We start from the raw sequence: 19,938 nt of genomic DNA on the forward strand, positions 1-19,938 counted from the left end.
AGAGCACACCAGGCCCTCCTGTCTTCCACTGCCTCCCACACTTTGGTCAAACTCATGCTGGTAGCTTCGAGAACACCATCCAACCATCTCGTCCCCTGTCGTCCCCTTCTCCTTGTGTCCTCCATCTTTCCCAACATCAGGGTCTTTTCCAGGGAGTCTTCTCTTCCCATGAGGTGGCCAAAGTCTTGGGGCCTCAGCTTCAGGATCTGTCCTTCCAGTGAGCACTCAGGGCTGATTTCCTTAAGAATGGAGAGGTTTGATCTTCTTGCAGTCCATGGGACTCTCAAGAGTCTCCTCCAGCACCAGAATTCAAAAGCATCCATTCTTCGGTGATCTGCCTTCTTTATGGTCCAGCTCTCACTTCCATACATCACGACTGGGAAAACCAGAGCTTGAACTATGCGCATTTGGTGAATAGCTGTGCACAACTCTCCCAGATTTGGAGATACTGCGAGCTCATCTCTAACTTGGTTTTGCAGAAGCAGGAATCCCCTTCTTTGTTCCCAAACAAAGAATCTGAAGAATTCAGATCTGTATCTGAAGAAGTGTGCATGCACACGAAAGCTCAATACCAAGAACTAACTTAGTTGGTCTTTAAGGTGCTACTGGAAGGAAAAAAAAATTTTTGTTTTGACTATGGCAGACCAACACGGCTACCTATCTGTAATTTGTTCCCAATGTATATCTTTGCTCCCCCATCCTCCTGATTGGCTGGCGAGACAGGGGGCGTTGCCCCGGCCGCCCAATAGGGAGGCGGGGATTTGCATGAGCCCCGGGATCGGGGCGGGGCGCGGGCCGGCCAATGGCTGCCGAGTGCGCTGCCTGCCTGCGCTGGGCGAGCGGAGCCTGGGAGCAGCGGGCCGGGTTGGCAGCAGCGGCGCCCATGGGCGAGAAGAGGGTGCTGTGCGTGGGGCTGGTGTGCCTCGACATCATCAGCGTGGTGGAGAGATACCCGGCCGAGGACTCGGACACCAGGTACCCCCTGGCAGAGGTGCCCGGGCACCCACCAAATGCCCCACGAAGGGGCCGGGCACCCACCGCTTTGGTGCCCTGGGCACTCCTGGTCTCGGAGCGAGCTGGCACTCGTGCGCCCTCGCCGGCTGGGGAAAGATGCCAGGCTCCCCGCGGGCGGGCGGCTGGCTCTGCCTTGGCACCCGGGAACTGGAAGACGCCCGGCCTGGAGACGCGCCGGGTGCCAGGGGCGGGCGGTGGGCACACGGCTTCCCTGTCCCCGCCGAGCTGCCAGCTTGGCTCCCTTCCTCCGAGCACAGTTGGAAGGGGTCCCCGGGGGTCATCTAGTCCCGCCCGCTGCACTGCACCCGGGACAGACGGCCTTCCTTCCTTGCTTCCTTCCTCCCTCCCTGGCTGGCAGGTGCCTGTCGCAGCGATGGCAGCGCGGGGGCAACGCGTCCAACACCTGCACCGTCCTGGCCCTGCTGGGCGCCCCCTGCGCCTTCATGGGCTCCCTGGCGCCCGGCCACGCCGCAGAGTAAGTGTCCTTCGGGGGAGGGTGGGCGAGGCCCCAGCACCCTGGCAAAGGGGCAGCCGGGCGTCCTTTGGACTGGGGTCAGACTAGATGACCCGCTGGGGTCCCTTCCAGCTCCGCAAATCTGTGATGGGCTCCTTTTCTTGCAGGATCCATCCATCCTCTTCCTCCTCCGGGGAAGCCAGGGGCCCCAGGGTGGAAGCCAGCCTGGCACGCGGCTCTGGCGTGGGCAGGACTTTGGTGCTGGTCCCATCCTGACCCCTGACGCCCTTTCCAAGAGGGGAGGGGAGGGCTGGGGAATTTCCACTCCTAGATTTTCCCCAGGGCCCTTTCCCTACTTTTAGTAATACATTGTCTTCTTACATTAATAAGTAGCACGACAAATGAATAGCCAAGTCTTACTTTAATGAGTAAGTGAAGCCGTTTAAGGCTCAGCAGCTGGCAGGTGTTGGGGCAGAGGGCAGAGTCAAAGAAGGGACCCCGAGGGTCATCTAGTCCAACCCCCTGCAAAGCAGGAATTTCAGCATCCATGACAGTAGAGAATATAAGGTGCTGAGACAAATGGCAAGCCGCCCAGAGTGGCTGGGGAAGCCCAGCCAGATGGGCAGGGTATAAATAATTTTTTTATTATTATTATCTACTAGTTGGACATCCCTGATGTATGCAAATCGGACCTCACACCTTGCCATTTTTTCTACACCTGGGTGTGAACACACCTGCATCAGACAGAGTGGGCTCTTGCCACAAAAGCTTTATCCACAATAAAAAATTTTCCAACGACATAGTTTATCCCCCTGCACGTTTATTTGGAAGTAAGTCGAATTGTATTTTAGTAGGTTACAGATAGGTAGCCGTGTTGGTCTGCCATAGTCAAAACAAAAAATTTTTTTTTCTTCCAGTAGCACCTTAAAGACCAACTAAGTTAGTTCTTGGTATGAGCTTTCGTGTGCATGCACAAGAGTGTCTTTCAGTGTATCTGAAGAAGTGTGCATGCACACGAAAGCTCATACCAAGAACTAACTTAGTTGGTCTTTAAGGTGCTACTGGAAGAAAAAAAAATTTTTTTTTGTTTTGTATTTTAGTAGGGTTACTCCCAAGTAAAAGGCAGCCTGCGCTTCTATCTGCTTCCTCGGTTGTTTTCTTCACTTGCCTGGCCTCAAATTTCATTTCATAGAACCAAAGAATTGTAGAGTGGAAGGGACCAAGGTATGTAAAGTTAACACTACATACTTGTGAGTTTTCTTTACGAAACATGTGTCAGCTGTACATGCTGGAATCAGATCTCCGTAGATTCAGGGGGACAGAAAGTTTCTCAAATAATAATAATAATAATAATAATAATAATAATAATAATAATAATAATAATTTTATTTATATCCCGCCCTCCCCAGCCGAAGCCGGGCTCAGAGCGGCTAACAATAGTAAAAGTAACACAGTTTACATAAAATCGCAATCAATTAATTGAAATACATTCTAAAATCAATTCAGAATCAATGCCAGAAAAAAACCATTGCTGATTTCTGACCCCACTGCTGGTTTTGAGGAGCAGGGTCAGATCCTGGTGCTGTGCTGGGCGGGTGAGGGAGAGGCACAGACCCCCAGAGGGCTCCAGGGCCTGCAGTTTTCTTCCAGGCAGTGGCTGGATTTCCCTAAGAAGTTAGTTGGCTGAATTCAGCTCTGAGAACCAGTTTGAATGGTAGGACTCCAGTCTGCAAAATGGGGAGAGAATCAGCCTGGGAGAAGGAGGCCTCACCCTATTCCAGCGGGTTGGACTAGATGTCCCCTTGGGTCCCTTCCAGCTCTACCATTTTGTGATTCTATGAGATGTGTCGGGGCAGTCTTGTTTAAGAAAGGATCCATTAAGAGTCCTGGGACTCTGCACTGGGTGTGTGAAATATAAAGGCCCACGCACCTTCCCTGGTCCTTCTGAGCATGTGCAGAGTTCCTTTAGCCACCACACAGCTGGATTAAAGAGCAAGGGGCAGCTGCTTTCCAGGGGTGGAACATCACCCAAGAATCACGAGCCCAGACGCCTCTTGCGTTGAGAAGCTGAATGTAAGTATTTGGGTCTTGCAGATGTTGAGAAATCCCTCTGTCGCTGCCCGCTTGGACCCAGAGTTTTATGGGAAGGTGAAGCTCATGCTCCCCTCAAGACAAAGGCTTTGCCCCCATGTACCTGCCGGAATCCTCACCCAATTCCCACCTTCTCTGTGAGACACCTTCTGCTCTCCTGCAGAGATTTTGTACTCAGAGCTTAGGGTGGATTTGGGGCCCTCTTTCATGGATGTGGGTGGCGCTGTGGGTTAAACCACTGAGCCTCTTGGGCTTGCCGATCAGAAGGTCGGCGGTTCAAATCCCCGCGACGGGGTGAGCTCCTGTTGCTCGGTCCCAGCTCCTGCCAACCTAGCAGTTCGAAAGCACGTCCAAGTGCAAGTAGATAAATAGGTACCGCTCCGGCGGGAAGGTAAATGGCATTTCCGTGCGCTGCTCTGGTTCGCCAGAAGCGGCTTAGTCATGCTGGCCACATGACCCGGAAGCTGTACGCCGGCTTCCTCGGCCAATAAAGTGAGATGAGCGCCGCAACCCCAGAGTAAGTCACGACTGGACCTAATGGTCAGGGGTCCCTTTACCTTTACCTTCATGGGCCAATGGCGCCTTCAGCTCCTAGCACTCTCTAGGCCATGGGTAGGGAAACTAAGGCCCAGGGGCCGGATCCAGCCCAATCGCCTTCTAAATCCGGCTTGCGGATGGTCCGGGAAGCAGTGTGTTTTTACATGAGTAGAATGTGTCCTTTTATTTAAAATGCATCTCTGAGTTATTTGTGGGGTGGGGCATAGAAATTCGTTCATTTCCCCCCCCAAAAATATAGTCCGGCCCTCCAAAAGGTCTGAGGAATAGTGGACCGGCCCCCTGCTGAAAACGTTTGCTGACCCCTGCAAGTCTAGGCACCAACTCCTGTTCCCAAGCAGTGGGAGAGGAGCGTCCTTAATAAGTAATAATAATAATAAATCTTATTTATACCCCGCCCTCCCCGGCCAGAGCCAGGCTCAGGGCGGCTAACACCAATAAAATCACAGTAAAAACATAATGGGGGGGAAAGGGGGGGGGGACCAATTTAAAATACAGGTTAAAATGCAGTTTAAAATGCTGCCTCATTTTAATAGTAGCCCATAAATCAAGACCATAAGGGGAGGGAAACATAAGGGTCAGACTGAGTCCAAACCAACGGCCAGGCGGAACTGCGCTGTCTTGCAGGCCCTGAGGAAAGATGTCAAGTCCCGCAGTGCCCTGGTCTCTTGTGACAGAGCGTTCCACCAAGTCGGGGCCAGTGCTGAAAAGGCCCTGGCCGTAGTTGAGACCAATCTAACCACCTTGCGACCTGGGACCTCCAAAATGTTGTCATTTAAGGTCCTCTGCGGGGCGTACCGGGAGAGGGGGTCCCATAGGTACGAGGGTCCTAGGCCGTGAAGGCCTTTAAAGGTCAAAACCAGCACCTTAAACCTGACCCTGTACTCCACGGGGAGCCAGTGCAGTTGGTAAAGCACTGGATGAATGCAATCCCACGGCAAGGACCCTGTAAGGTGTCTCGCGCGGCATTCTGCACCCGCTGGAGTTTCTGGGTCAGCTTCAAGGGCAGCCCCACCTAGAGCGAGTTACAGTAGTCAAGCCTGGAGGTGCCCTTTGCGTGGATCACTGTGGACAGGTCAGGGCGAGGAAGGGGGTCTCCAGCCTCTCTCGCCCTCCCCACCCTAAGGGGACTCCTCTTCTCTGCCCACCCAGCTTCGTCCGTGAGGATTTCCAGCGCTATGAGGTGGACCTTGCCCACGTGGTGCCGCGCCCGGCGCGCGCCCTGCCCACCTCCATGGTGATCAGCAACTCCACGACGGGCACCCGGACCATCCTGCACGCTGCAAGGTGCTTAGGGTGAGGGGTCCCCCCCCCCGGCCACAGCCTCTAACCTCCTCTTTCTCTCCCCTCCGCTGCCCCCAAGATTCATCCTCTCCGACTTCCGCCGCCACAACGTGGATGTCTCTCACCTGGTGAGGCAAAGCCGGGGGGAGATGCCCTGCGCCATCTGTCTCGTCAACTGCCACAACGGCTCTCGGACGGTCACTCTCTATGACATGTAAGGCCAGGCGGGCAGCTGCTGCCCCCGCCCGCCAACTCCCCACCCTGCCACTGGGTGGCGCCACAGGGCTCCCTCTATTTATTATTCCCAACTAATATTTATTGAATTTGCATCGCACCCTTTGCCCAAAGACCTCAGGGCGGTTTGGGGCATAAAAATACAAGATGGGGGGGGGACGAAATACATAAGCAAAACAATAATCCTGCCGGCTGCCACAGGACAGGCAAGCTGTCACTCATCCCAGGGGGGGCAGGCATTGACCCAGCTTTCTCTAGAAACCGTCCCAACCCTTTTATCAATTCAAGAAGATTTGTATGCTGCTTAGATTTGTAAACCGCTTTGAGGTTGCCATTTTTACAATCCAGCAATGGATGCTCGGGTTGCGAATGTGATCCGTGTGGGATGCACATTCACAACCTGCAGCATTCGCAATCCGCAGCAGCGCATCTGCGCATGCGCGGGTTTGCGATTCAGTGTTTCTGCGTATGTGCAAAGCATGATTTAGCGCTTCTGTGCATGCGCGACCAGCCAAACCTGGAAGTAACCCGTTCCGGTACTTCCAGGGGGGTGGCGCTGTGGGTTAAACACAGAACCTAGGGCTTGCCAGTCAGAAGGTCGGCGGTTTGAATCCCTGTGACAGGGTGAGCTCCCGTTGCTCGGTCCCTGCTCCTGCCAACCTAGCAGTTCGAAAGCACGTCAAAGTGGAAGGAGATAAATAGGTACCACTCCAGCGGGAAGGTAAATGGCATTTCCGTGCGCTGCTCTGGTTCGCCAGAAGTGGCTTAGTCATGCTGGCCAAACGACCTGGAAGCTGTACGCCGGCTCCCTCGGCCAATAAAGCGAGATGAGCGCCACAACCCCAGAGTCGGTCACGACTGGACCTAATGGTCAGGGGTCCCTTTACCTTTACCTAACCCAAAAAAACGCAGCCTGAAGCATCTGTAACCCGAGGTATGACTGTACCGTATTTTTCCATGTATAAGTCTAGGTTTTCCCCCTAAAAATAATGTCAAAAATTAGAGGGCCTCTTATACACGGATGCATCTACCCCCATTTTCTTAAATCTGAGTCCCCAAAAATAAGGGGCATCTTATACAGGGGGGCATCTTATAGACGGAAAAATACAGTAAATGATAAATAAATTGTCAAGAGTGCGTGAGCAAGGTGCGTGAGAGCAAAGGGGCAGCTCAATGTCACCTTCTCTCTTTCTGCCCCCTCCCCCTTCTTATTCCTAATATTAATCATTAATCTTGGACTATTAAAGTGCAAAGTGCATTTGATCATTAATAGTACTAAGGTTACTTCCCTCCACTTTCCCCCCTAGCAAGCCTTTTCTTGAGCTTTTAACAGTTACACCACAAGCAAAAGAAGCTCAGTTTTGCAAGCTGATCTGCTCAGGTGCAAAGCTGCAGTGGCTGAATTTCTGCTTGCCCCACAGTTCCCAAAGCCAAGCTGCCCAGCCCCCCCCCCGCCCCCTTGCTCAAATCCTCTCTTCCCATTTTACAGACTGGAAGCACTGAGGCCTCTGAGGAAGTCGGCGGCTGAGCTGCCAAGACCTCCAGGTTCCCTCTCGCTGACTTTATTTATTTTAAAACTACTTTTAAAAAATGAACCAATTACAGTGAGGGGGGGAGTATTTGACCCCCTGCTAAATTTGCCCGTTTGCCCTCCGACAAAGAAATGACCAGTCCATAATTTTAACGGTAGGTTTATTGTAGCTGTGAGAGACAGAATAACAACAGGAAAACTGGACATAGGAAAAGTAAATAAAATGGTCTAAAACTCTCCCCTGTCCCCCTTTACCCCCCCCCAAAATACACATCAAAGTGTTCATAAATGGAACTTCATTTAATTCCGATCCCTTCAGCCACACCTGTGGCCAAGCGGCCTGAGGCTTGTCTGCACCCTCTGGCTTACGGCCCGGTTCAGAGGGTAGCCGTTTGCTTGAGAAGCCTGAACCATAGCTGTCAAGGTTTCCCTTCTTTTAAGGGAAATTCCCTTATTCTGAATAGGATTCCTTGCAAGAAAAGGGAAAAGTTGACAGCTATGGCCTGAAATATAGGGTCTGAAATATAGGGACGCAGGTGACGCTGTGGGTTAAACCACAGAGCGTAGGACTTGCCGATCAGAAGGTCGGTGGTTCAAATCCCCGCAAGGACAGGGTGAGCTCCCGTTGCTCGGTCCCTGCTCCTGCCAACCTAGCAGTTCGAAAGCACATCAAAGTGCAAGTAGATATATAGGTACCACTCCGGCGGGAAGGTAAACGGCATTTCCGTGCGCTGCTCTGGTTCGCCAGAAGCGGCTTAGTCCTGCTGGCCACATGACCCGGAAGCTGTACGCCGGCTCCCTCGGCCAATAAAGTGAGATGAGCGCCGCAACCCCTCAATTGGAGTTGGAATGCCCCCCCCCGCATTCCCTGAGTGGCGCCACCCAGTGGGAGAAGAGGGAAAAGCACCGCCATGCATGCCCAATCGAGGCTAATTCTCGGCAGATTCACCTGATAATTCAGCCCAGATGCAGCAGCCAATCATCTCCCTCAATCGGTCCCTGATCTGCCTTCCTGGTCATTGCCTGGTCTGGAGGGGGGAGCAAATGGGGGCTCTTAGGGGCAGGTGGGGACAGAGGAAGGCGGGGGGGGGGTGTTCCCTCCCCTTGCTTTTTGGAAAGCGGGGTCTGGTGTTGGGAGGGGCAGGGCCTGTGTTGGGGAGAGAAGAGGGCTGGGGAGGGGTCCCTCCTTCTTCCCCCTGGCACCCCCTCCCCAGATGGAGACATCCGCTGGACTTGATCCTTGCCCCCTCTCAGCCAGGGGGAGAAATGGCAGCTGAGCCCCGGATGGGATGGGGTTCTGTATGGCCGGCCTTTGCTCAGGGGGCAGGATCCGCTGCTCTGTTAATCATTGAGAAAGTTCCTCTTTGAGGCTAGAGGTCAGGGGGCTTAGAGCCAAGTGTTAACCCTTTGCAGTAGGTGCCTCTCCACCCACAGCCGCCCCCCCCCCCCCAGTTTTCAGTGCAAGGGACTCATGCAGTTTCGAATGTGGGAAGCGTCTGGCTGCTGTAGCTGGATCAGGCCCAAGGAAAGTCCTCCTCCAGGGACCTCCCGGATCCCCCAAGAGGAAGCCTACTGGGAGGGGGGGCTGCTGGTGGGGGGGGACACAGTCCTTTCCTGCTGGGATCTTGTGGCAGGAAGAATATTCTAATGGTAAGAGTCGTATGACAGCGGAACAGACTCCCTCCCAAGGTGCTCTGACAGCCATCTGTCGGGGGACCCTTGAGCTGTGATTCCTGCATTGCAGGGGGTTGGACTAGATGACCCCTGGAGGTCCCTTCCAACTGGGCAGTTCTGTGACTCTGCAGTCACTTGTAGCTCTTGACCTTCACGTTCTTGGTCTGCTCCCCTTTTGAAGTTGGTGGCCATCACTGCCTCTACAGGAGAGGAAGAAGGACGTCTCTCTCCCTCCCATCTCCTCCCTGCTCTTTGGTCAACCTGTGTGGGGTCCTCATAGCCCTCCTGGCTCACCTCACATTCATGGAGGAGGCAGGGATGCTTCTGAAGACCAGGTGCTGGGAACTGTAGGCGGGGAGAGTGTTGCTCCTGCGTTCGAATCCTGCTTGCCGGTTTCCCGCAGGGGTCCGCTCAGCCACGGTCAGAACAGGATCCCGGACTAGATGGGACCCTGGCCTGATCCTGCAGGCTTTTATTAGGTTCTTATGCTAATGCTTCTTCTGGTTGTCCAGATGTGAGGGTTTAGGCCACAATGGTAGAACTGTTGTGTTCGAAGGGCCATCCGACTCACCCCCTGCAGTACAGGAACCGCAGGCTCAGAGGCAGCCCTTGAATAATGTTGAGTCCAGCTCTTTGGGGCTGTGCAGATCGAAGCCAGCACCTTGGCTGGTTCCCAGCATACAGTGGTCCCTTGGTTCTCAAACTTAATCCGTTCCAGAAGTCCGTTCCAAAACCAAAGAGTTCCAAAACCAGGGTGCACTTTCCCATAGAACATTATGCAAAACGGATTAATCCGTTTCAGACTTTTGAAAACAACCCCTGAAACAGCAATTTTAAGATGAATTTTGCTATCTAACAAGACCACTGATCCGTAAAATGAAAGCAATAATCAATGTATTGTACTATAAAATAAATAAGACAGTATTGTAGATGATAAAAATTAAAATTATTGTTTTTCCCTCACCTGCACTGATGATAGTCATTGCTTGCTTTTATCCATTTCCGCAGTCACACAATCAATCAATCAGTAGCTGAACTGTGTTCCACACAGTCACAAAAACAAATTAACTGGAAAAGCCTCAAAAACAAAAATGCAAAATAAATAGCAAAAACAAAAGCGCCAAACTCAATCCGTTCCGGAACTCTGTTTGACTTCCAAAATGTTCAAAAACCAAGGCGCAGCTTCTGATTGGTGCAGGCGCCCCGGAAACAATAGCCGACAGCCGCATCAGACGTTCGGCTTCCAAAAAACATTCGAAAGCCGGAACGCTTACTTCCGGGTTTTCGGCGTTTGGGAACCAAGGCCCTACTGTACATGGAAGGAGATCAAAGTGGACATACTGCTTTGCAAGATCAGACTTGCATCCGAGACACAGATGGACCCTTTGTGCTTTTGAGGCAGTGGGCTTCTTGATAGGACCCTGGGGTCGGAGAGGAGGGGCTGACTTGATGCCCCCTCCACACATACTTTGCGGGGCACCTGGGGGGCCCATAGGGAGAGGGGGTCTGGCTGCATGGATCCCACCAGTTGGGCCTGGCTTGTGCTACGATGGGAGGCCAAGACAACAGCACCCTGCTTTGTGCTTTTTAATCAATGACCAGATCGGGGTCTTCAAGTTGTTCAAATGAATAATCTCGGGTGGGAGAGGAGGCTGTGAAGACATTGCATCTCATAGACCTTTGTACCCCCCCCATCCCACCCTTCCGCCTTCTCCCCACCACCCCCAACCAGCAACCTGCCGGACGTGACGGCGGCTGACTTTGAGCAGGTCAACCTGTCTCAATACAAGTGGATCCACTGGGAGGTGAGTGAAGGAAACCCTTGCTGGGGAGATGGGGGGGGGCAAGAGGGAGGAGGGGTCTTCCTGAGTTGCAGGTGCCACAAGGGGTTGCCATCAGCAGGAAATGAAGACGGAAAAGTATAGGTGAAAGACCTACATTGGCTCCCAGGACGTTTCCGAGCACAATTCAAAGTGTTGGTGCTGACCTTTAAAGCCCTAAATGGCCTCAGTCCAGTAGACCTGAAGGAGCGTCTCCACCCCGGACACCTGGGTCCAGCTCCGAGGGCCTTCTGGCAGTTCCCTCCCTGCGAGAAGTGAGGTTACAGGGAACCAGGCAGAGGGCCTTCTCGGTGGTGGCGTCCGCCCTGTGGAACACCCTCCCATCAGATGTCAAAGAGAACAACAACTACCAGACTTTTAGAAGACATCTGAAGGCAGCCCTCTTTAGGGAAGCTTTTAATGTTTAACAGACCATTGTATTTTAATACTCTGTGGGAAGCCGCCCAGAGTGGCTGGGGAAGCCCAGCCAGATGGGCAGGGTATAAATAATACATTATTATGATTATGATTATTATAGGTGGCCATTGATAAGTTCTCAACACTGGCCATTCGCACACGGAAACAGCTCTTGGGAACAAGACTTCCTGTAAGCCAGTCATCACATGCAATGGTTTTGAAAACAAGGCCGCTCGCTCTGCAGGCGACAGGCCAGACCTCTTTGCAAAAGGGGCTTCGTGTTGCGTCTGCAGGGCCTTGATTCAGGGATGGCCCCCTTTAAAGATCTTAGAGGTGTGGGATTATCGGGGGGAGCACTAAGAGTCACGGAGGGGCTCCATGGTGCTGGACCTGTCTGCCATGACCTATCAGACTTCACTGGCATCACTGGATCAAGTTGATCAGTTTTGTTGACTTAATTAAACTAAATAGTTTTTAATTGGATTTTGAATAAATGTGCAATCATTCCTGTTTTGAATTTTATTGGGTTTTTCCTCCTCCGTAGTGGCTGAATAATGCTTTTTATAGGGTAGGGGTTGCTGGGAGTGACTTTATGGAACCAAGGGGGCAGGGGCCCAGAAAAATTTGGGAGCCACTGCCTATAAGTCACTGCCCTTGAGGATGCCAGCTGTTGGCCATTAACCCTCTGGTGCCCCGGGGGGGGGCATTTCCAGGCAGTCTTCATGGGCAGCCCCACGGAAAGGGCATTGCAGTAATCTAGAGCTCAGCAGAATATGAATGCCCGGACTGTTGTGGCCGCCTTCTGGCTGTGGGTGCAGCTGTCCTGGCCACGGATGCTCCCTGGGATGCCAGGTGAGCTCCTGCCTCCCTCTGAGACTCACCTTCTCCCTCCCCCAGGGCAGGAATGCCTCTGAGCAGGTCAAGATGATCCAGCGTGTGGAGGCATATAACAAGACCTGCCCGCCGTCCGACCGAGTGACCACGTCCGTGGAGGTGGAGAAGACGCGGCCAGAGATATACCAGCTCTTTGGCTACGGAGACGTGGTAGGAAAGCCTCTGTCTGAGGGGAAAGCCAGGATGACGGGGCAGAAATGAGACGATAATCTTTATTGTCATTGTCCCATACAGAACTACGAAATTGAAACAATCTACATAAGACATTCAAAACCAACAATCCTGCTATCCCAGCTATCCCAACCTGGTTAGCCCCCTAAAAACTCTGATACCCCATAATTAAATACAATATACTCCCATAGAGACTACCTTACACTGCGTTTAAAAACCAAAATCACATTTGGATAGAAACTGTTTCTCAGGCAGCTAGTCCTAGTCTTTATAACCCTGGACCTTCTTCCAGAAGGCAGAAGCTGAAAGAGATCATTTCCGGGGTGCGCACTATCCTGCGCTATCTCTGCAGCTTTCTTATGGCACCTGGAAGCATAGATTTGATCCAAGGTGGGAAGAGTGCACCCAATTATTCTCTCCGCGGTCTTTACAACTCTGGACAGCATTGTTTTTCCCCTGACCGTGCAGCCCCCAAACCACACAAACAGACCCCTGACTTCGGAGCAGGAGCCCCCATTCAGGGTCAGGGCTTGGCTGCACCTCCCTGGCGCTGCCCAGCGTTGCCCAGGTCCTTTGCCCAGAAGCCTCCTCTGCGCAAGGGCAAAAGCCTCTCAGCACCGCAGCTGCTGCTTCCGACTCTTGAAGAGGCCTTTGGCTGCGGAAGAGGCCTTTGCGCAGCTCCGAAGAGCCACAGGCTGGACCAGGCAGCCCTCCTCTCCTGGGGGAACTGGGGGGGGGCAGGCTCCTCCATACTCGGGACGTCCTCCTTACATGGAACAGACTCCCTTGGAGATTTTTAAGATGGGTGGACATCTGGCAGGGATTCTTCAGTTGTGGTTCCTGCATGGCTTGTTAAAGTTTGTGGGTCGTAAATCCTTTGACCCACGGGGTCTGCTGCATCGGCACTGCAATAAATGTGATTTATTGCCACTCAGACAAACTTCAATGGCGCCCACACGCTTCCACTCGCCCGCTGCCACTCTTCTCGGTTGTCGGACGTTAGCAGAGTTCACACGCAGCGTAAAATGGCTTTGCCTGTGTCTGTGTGGTGTCTTCAGTAACTCAGCTCAACACCAGTGCTTCTATTCCAACACTCTTTATTTAGAAGCATACAAAACAGAAAAGAAAACCTACAGAATCTAGCTGCATGCTTTCAGCTTTCTGTCTCTAACAAAACCGAAACTATCTCACTCGCATTCTCAGACACTCTGCACTGAGAGAGAGCTCAGCCCACAGGAAAATGCCCGGATTATGCGGGCAGAGCACCCAGTTAATAAGAGCGCCTCCTGGGAGTGTTAACTCTCAACTATCCAGAACCACAACAGGGCTGGATGACCCCTGGGGGTCCCTTCCAACTCTCCCGTTCTACGATTCTAAGTTCTGCTTGTGAAGCACTGCCTGGGCTGAGCAGGACTGACCTCAGAACATGAAATGAGCTCTGCTGGACCAGCCAAAGGGGGCCCATTGTGCCCAGCATCCTGTTCCCCTCACAGTGGCCAAATACCCCTAAGAACCCGGGAGTCTAGATAGACTGCCTCTGGAACTGGAGCTGTTAACAGAAAAATCCGAGGGCTCCCTTGGACAAAAACAAAGACACCAACCAGGATAACTTGGAGCAAAACAGCAGCCTGTAGGCTTGGCCTTTATTGATCTGTTGCAACAGGGTGCTCCCCTCACTCGCAGGAGAGAGGAGGGACCCAGAAAAATGGTGTGCAAGGCCTTATAAAGACTTTTGAAATTGCCACCCTGTAGATCAAGACCACCCCCAGATACATCACACTTACATCACAGAAAAGGCGGTCCAAAATCAAAATTTTAATATTGTTTTTCTCCTGTTTTTGTTGATCTCCTGTCTGGCAGGTTACTTGATTGGATTTCCTGGGGAGCCTGGCCAGTCTTTTGTAGTGATAAATACTTAGTTCCTGGGCCAGGTCACAGGCTCACACCCTATTCAAACACAGACATACCCTTAAGACAGGATTTGTGAAGGAAAAGACAATGGGGAGGCTTTTCCACTTTGCCCTTGCAGAGAAAACATTTGCTCAGTTTAGGAATCAAAATGGTTCCAGGTTGGCCTTCCTGTGCTGATCTATGTACGTGCTTGGTTGGTACACTTATGAACATCACCATATATCTAAGACCATAAAATTCCTATCACAGTGGCTCTATCCGACCAGCCTAGCCGCTGGTCAGTGGGGATCCCACCTAGTCCAACCTCCTGTTCTCACCGTGGCTGACCAGATGCCCATTACGGGAAACCCACAAGCAGGATTTGAGCACGAAAGCAACCCTCTCCCTTGCTGCCCCTGGCATTCAGAAGCACCTCTGCATCTGGCTAGTGGCCACTGAGAGCCCCTTTCTCCTCCATAAGTTTAGCCAATCCTCTTTTAAAGCCATCCCGGTAGGTGGCCATCTTGTGGGAGGGAGTTCCACCGTCTAACACTGTGCTGCAGGAACGAGTCCTTTCTGCATCTTCCAACATTTATCTTCCTTGGGCGCATGGGAATTCTAGTGTTACGAGAGAGGGAGACCAGGAGAAGGTGACTCTGGCTTCTCTTCCCCCCCTCCAGGTCTTTGTCAGCAAGGACGTGGCCAAGGCGAGGGGCTTCTACTCGGCCGCCGAAGCTGTCAAGGGGCTCCGCAGATATCTGAAGCCGGGGTAGGTGGAGACCACCCAAGGAGAAGGGGGCAGGCTGGATTGCCTCTGGGGTGCCCCTCAGCCCCCCTGCCCACCCTCTGGCATGGGAGGGGAACTCGTGCCAACTCCAGCATCTAGATTTAATGCGCAGCTGGCCACTGGCCCTTTGGTGCTCTGTGGGAAATGCCACGGGGGCTGCAAAGAACTTAGGGGAGTCGCTAGAACATGAGGCTCTTCACCTCAGGGCAAACCCCGTGTTGGGCAAAAGGATTCCCGCCTTGCAGGGGTTGGACTAGATGACCCTCATGGTCCCTCGCAATTCTACAGTTCTACGCTACGCTCCAGAACTGCTCCTTATTCTTCCCTCCATCTTTTCTTTACAGAACGTTTTTATTTAACAAAATGTATCTACGCCGCTTGCCCTAAACCTTGAAGGCTCCCAAGCGGTTTGCAAAAAGATGATCTTAAAATGTTCATTTAAAATATCCACATCCATAAAATATCCGTAAGTCACAGGGAACCAGGCAAGGGCCTTCTCAGTGGTGGCACCTGCCCTCCCACCAGATGTCAAAGGAAAAAACAACTACCAGACTTTTAGGAGACATCTGAAGGCAGCCCTGTGCAGGGAAGCTTTTAATGTTTGACAGACTATTGTATTTTAATATTTTGTTGGAGGCCACCCAGAGTGGCTGGGGAAACCCAGCCAGATGGGAGGGGTATAAATAAATTATTATTATTATTATTATTATTATTATTATTATTATTATTATGCAATTCTACTTGCTGAAATGACCTGTGAAGCTGGTCTGCAGGATGGGACTTCATCATCCTGGCTGCTGGGACTTGGCAGACCCCCCCCCCCAGGTTCCCTCCCCCCCCCCAGGTTCCCCCTCCCTGGGTTGAACCAAACAGGCCCTGTTGAGCCCAGCTCCCTTGGGAGAAAGAACCAGGACTTTTGGAGGTGGGGAGGGTGTTTTGGGGGTGCTCCCATTTTCCATCTGCCCCCCTGGGCCTCCCCACCCAGGCACCTGTGGGGTCTCTGTCCCAAGGCTAAAGACTCCTTCCTCTTTCTCCCCCCCCCCCCAGAGCCACCCTGGTCTGTGCCTGGGCTGAGGAGGGGGCTGACGCCATGGGACCGGACGGGGTGCTGGTTCACTCGGACGCCTTCTCCCCCGAGGTGGTGGTGGACACCTTGGGTGCTGGGGACACCTTCAACGCGGCCGTGATCCTGGCCCTCAGCAGGGGTGAGTCGCGGGGGCTTCTCTCCTCCTCCCTGTCGCCCGCATGTCCATATCTCCCCTTTGTGATCTGTTCTGCAACCTGCTCATCAGACTTGGGATCTACGGAGAGATCTCCAGGGTCTGCAGTAGATCGCCATGCTCTTCGGACTGCCTGTCAGTTTTAACTATAGGAGCACCAAAGAAGCTTGCCCAAACTTGCTTCAAAATTAGGCTCTGCAAAGAAGAAAGGGTTTTTTTTTTGGGGGGGGGAGACCAGGACTGGAGTTGGGGGGAGAAAATGAGTCTCTGCTTTGCTTTGCTTTTGTTTCTTATGAATTTTGCTTTGAGCTTTGCTTTGCTTTCTTACAAGTCTCTTTCTTTGCTTAGCTTTCTGTGATTCTATGAACCGTGTGATGCAGCAGCAAGAAAAGTGAATGCTATTCTCAGCTGCACCAGCAGGTCTAGTGCCCAGATCAAGGGAATTCATAGTACCCAGTGGCGCCAACTTGGACCCCAGATTATGGGTGCCCAGCGACACGTGCAACATAACGTGAGATCGTGATGTCATGTTGCAGCGCCTAGGAGCCCCAGAAGTCGTGTCGGAGGCCCTGCGGTGCGGGCGCTGAGCACCCACAAAACAATCGTAGGTGCCCAGGGCCCCCTGGAGTTGGCACCAGTGTTAGTACCACTATTCTGCCTTGGTCAGAGTCCTGTGCCCAATTCTGGGTGCCACCGTTTAAGAAGGATGTTGGCAAGCTGGGAGGTGGGCAGAGGAGGGAGACCAAGATGATGAAGGGTCTGGAAACCAAGCCTGATGAGGAACGGTTGAAGGAGCTGGGGATGTTTAGCCTGGAAAAGAGGAGAGTGAGAGGAGATATGAAGCCATCTTCAAATATCTCAAGGGCCGTTGCATGGAAGAGGGAGCAAATTTGTTTTCTCCTGCTCTGGAGGGTGGGACTCGAACCCATGGCTTCAAGTGACAAGGAAGGAGTAAGTCGGGTGGGGCAGGTGGGGTGAGGGGGCGGAGGTGGGGGCTGGTCTGCTGCCCCGTGGGATGGGCCCAGCAGAACCCAGAATCAGGGCCCCGGGGCCCCTGGCCTTAGAGCCACGGGTGCAGATCCTTCCCTTTGCACTACACCTCTGCGCAAGGAAAGCCCATGGGGAAAGGACCTGGGGGTCTTGGTGGACCCCAAGCTGAACCCGAGCCCAGAGGGTGATGCAGCAGCAAAAAAGACCAGTGCTGTTCCAGGCTGCATCTGCAGAAGTCGAGGGTCCAGATCAGGGGAAATCAGAGTCCCACTCGATTCTGGAATATTGTGTCCAGTTCTGGGCACCACAATTTATATTGGATATTGACAAGCTGGGAGGTGGGCAGAGGAGGGAGACCAAGATGATCCAGGGTCTGGAAGCCAAGCCTGATGAAGAACGGTGGAAGGAACTGGGAATGTTTAGCCTGGAAAAGAGGAGACTGAGAATAGATATGAGAACCATCTTCAACTATGTCAAGGGCTGCCCCATGGAGCAAGCTTGTTTTCTGCGGCTCCAGAGAACTGAACCAATGGATTCAAATGACGGGAAAGGAGACTCCAGCTAAACTTTAGGAAGAACTTTCTGGCTGTTAGAGCCATTTGACAGTGGGGTGGAGATGTCTGAAAGTGGTGCCCCCTCCTTCATGAGAGGTTTTTCAACGGTGGGGGGGGGGGGTGGCTGCCAGACAGAATTTCTTTAGCCATGGTTCCAGCATTGCAGCAGGAACTAGAGGAACCTTAGGGGACCCTTTCAACTCTTTAATTCTGTGATTCTCGGACTGTGAGTTCAGTTCTGGCAGCCCAAATTCCTGGGGCAGCTGAGCATGGAGAGAGCATCTCCCTTCATTCTGTGCTCTGCCCCCTCCCTCTTCCGACCACAATTTTGCGCTTGGTGGATCTTTGGCTTCTTAGCTCTATAAGACACACTCGACCGTAAGACGCACCTAGTTTTAGAGGAGAACAAGAAAAAAAAATATTCTCTGGCTCTCTGCGCAGCACCCCTTCAGCAAAGCGGGAGGAGCAATGGAAGGGGCGAAGTCAGAACAGCAAGAGGGATCACTGCGCAGCGAAAGCAGCGATCCCTCTTGCTGTTCTGGCTTCTGGGATAGCTGCACAGCCTGCATTCGCTCCATAAGATGAACACACATTTCCCCTTACTTTTTAGGAGGGAAAAAGTGAGTCTTATACAGCGAAAAATACGGTAAATCTCGCACGCCCTGAATTCTGCCCGCCCCTAATAAAGAGTAGCCCTGGAGCCTGGGGAGAGGGGTCTTGCCGGGGAGAGTTCTTGTTGCCTGAACCCCAGGGCACCTCTCTGCCTCAGAGCTCAACTGACCCCTCTCTGTCTGCCCCCCCTCCAGGGAGACCCCTGGCCGAGGCAATCACCTACGGGTGTCAGGTGGCCGGACGGAAGTGCGGTGTGCATGGCTACGATGGGATCGTGTGAGCTGCAAGCGGCAAGCCATGTCTGCCCATCTTTTCTGGGGACCTTCATCAAGCCGTGGACCAAAATCACACAACCCCCCTGACTCAGCGAGGAAGAAGCGTGCTGCTTCTCCGAAAGGTCCGGAGGGGCTGGGCAGCCAAAGCCGGTTCTCTGCTGTGCCCGGGCCGCCCTGTGTGTCCTGGCTGGGCCTGGATCTGGGGAGAGAGAGAGAGACTTGCCCGCCTTGCCTCTTTGCAAAGGCCGATCAATAAATGCTTGGACCAGTGGCCTCTGTGTGGAAGCCCCACCTGTGTGGGTAGGGTGAGGGGGCAGGATGGAAAGGGCTGGCCTGCCCCAGATATTTTATTTATCTCTTGCATTTATATTCTGAGCTCTGGGTGGCATGCATGGGTCTCCCCTCAATTAATCCCTGTAAAGCAGATTAGGCTAAGAGTCAGGGCCAGTCAGCCAGTGGGGATTTGAATCTGGGTCATAACCTGACACTCCAATCACAGTATCCCACTGGAGGGAGAAGCACAGACAGTGGGGGCTGCAGAAGAGAAGAAGAAGAAGAAGAGTTTGGATTTGATATCCCGCCTTTCACTCCCTTTAAGGAGTCTCAAAGCGGCTAACATTCTCCTTTCCCTTCCTCCCCCACAACAAACACTCTGTGGGGTGAGTGGGGCTGAGAGACTTCAGAGAAGTGTGACTAGCCCAAGGTCACCCAGCAGCTGCAGGTGGAGGAGTGGGGAAGCGAACCCGGTTCACCAGATTATGAGTCCACCGCTCTTAACCACTACACCACACAGGCTCTTTGGCCAAGAGGGAGGCCAAGGCAGCAAGGATGGAGCAATGAGGGGGGGGTCTCTCTTCTGCAGCTGCAGCAACACTCAGGACCGGTTCCCCCAAGGGTGACCCACAGCAAAGGGGGAGGGAAGGAGCTCTGTCCTGCTGGGCTGGAGAAGAGATTGCATAAATCGAGAGAGCTGAGGAGGGGGGCACCAGGTCCTGCGAAGAACTGCTAGTGGGTCATTTGATCTTGTGGGGAATTGCATGGCAAGGGGGCACCAGGTAGCTAATGGCAGAATCCCAATTCAAAATGACCTTAACAGATTGAGAACTGGACCCAAAATTATGAAATGAATTACAACAAGAACAAAAGTCAAGTTCTGCTCTTAGGCAGGAAGAACCAGATGCACAAATATAGGATGGGGGACGCCTGGCTTACGAGTAGAACATGAGAAAAGTACGTGTGGCATGAGTCAACAGTGTGATGCAGCAGCAAAAAAGGCTAATGCTATTCTAGGCTGCATCCACAGAAGTCTAGTGTCCAGATCAAGGGAAGGAATAGGTTCACTCTATTCTGCCTTGGTCAGACCACGCCTGGGATCCTGTGTCCAGTTCTGGGCACCACAATTTAAGAAGGAGGTTGACAAGCAGGGAGGTGGGCAGAGGAGGGCAGCTAAGATGATGAAGGGTCTGGAAAC

At 52.7% G+C, this 19,938-nt stretch overlaps 1 protein-coding gene across 4 annotated transcripts; it reads left to right on the forward strand.

The window, feature by feature from the left end:
- The first annotated feature begins 755 nt into the window (after positions 1-755).
- KHK (ketohexokinase) lies at positions 756-18,738 on the forward strand. 4 transcript variants are annotated; one of them, XM_083605510.1, is made up of 8 exons: positions 756-975; positions 1,373-1,489; positions 5,478-5,612; positions 10,570-10,642; positions 11,972-12,118; positions 14,710-14,798; positions 15,864-16,021; positions 18,387-18,738. In XM_083605510.1, the coding sequence occupies exons 1-8, from the start codon at positions 803-805 to the stop codon at positions 18,470-18,472; spliced, it is 978 nt and encodes a 325-aa protein (XP_083461636.1). In that variant the 5' UTR covers positions 756-802; the 3' UTR covers positions 18,473-18,738. The 4 variants fall into 4 exon arrangements, with proteins under 4 accessions (XP_083461636.1, XP_083461637.1, XP_083461635.1 ...); XM_083605511.1 differs by lacking the exon at positions 5,478-5,612 and adding an exon at positions 5,267-5,401 and having other exon boundaries at positions 791-975; XM_083605509.1 differs by lacking the exon at positions 5,478-5,612 and adding an exon at positions 5,267-5,410 and having other exon boundaries at positions 792-975.
- The last annotated feature ends 1,200 nt before the right edge of the window (positions 18,739-19,938 follow it).

The sequence above is a fragment of the Podarcis filfolensis genome (genome assembly GCF_964270895.1).
Source record: "Podarcis filfolensis genome assembly, chromosome: 3".
Classification (NCBI taxonomy): Eukaryota; Metazoa; Chordata; class Lepidosauria; order Squamata; family Lacertidae; genus Podarcis; species Podarcis filfolensis.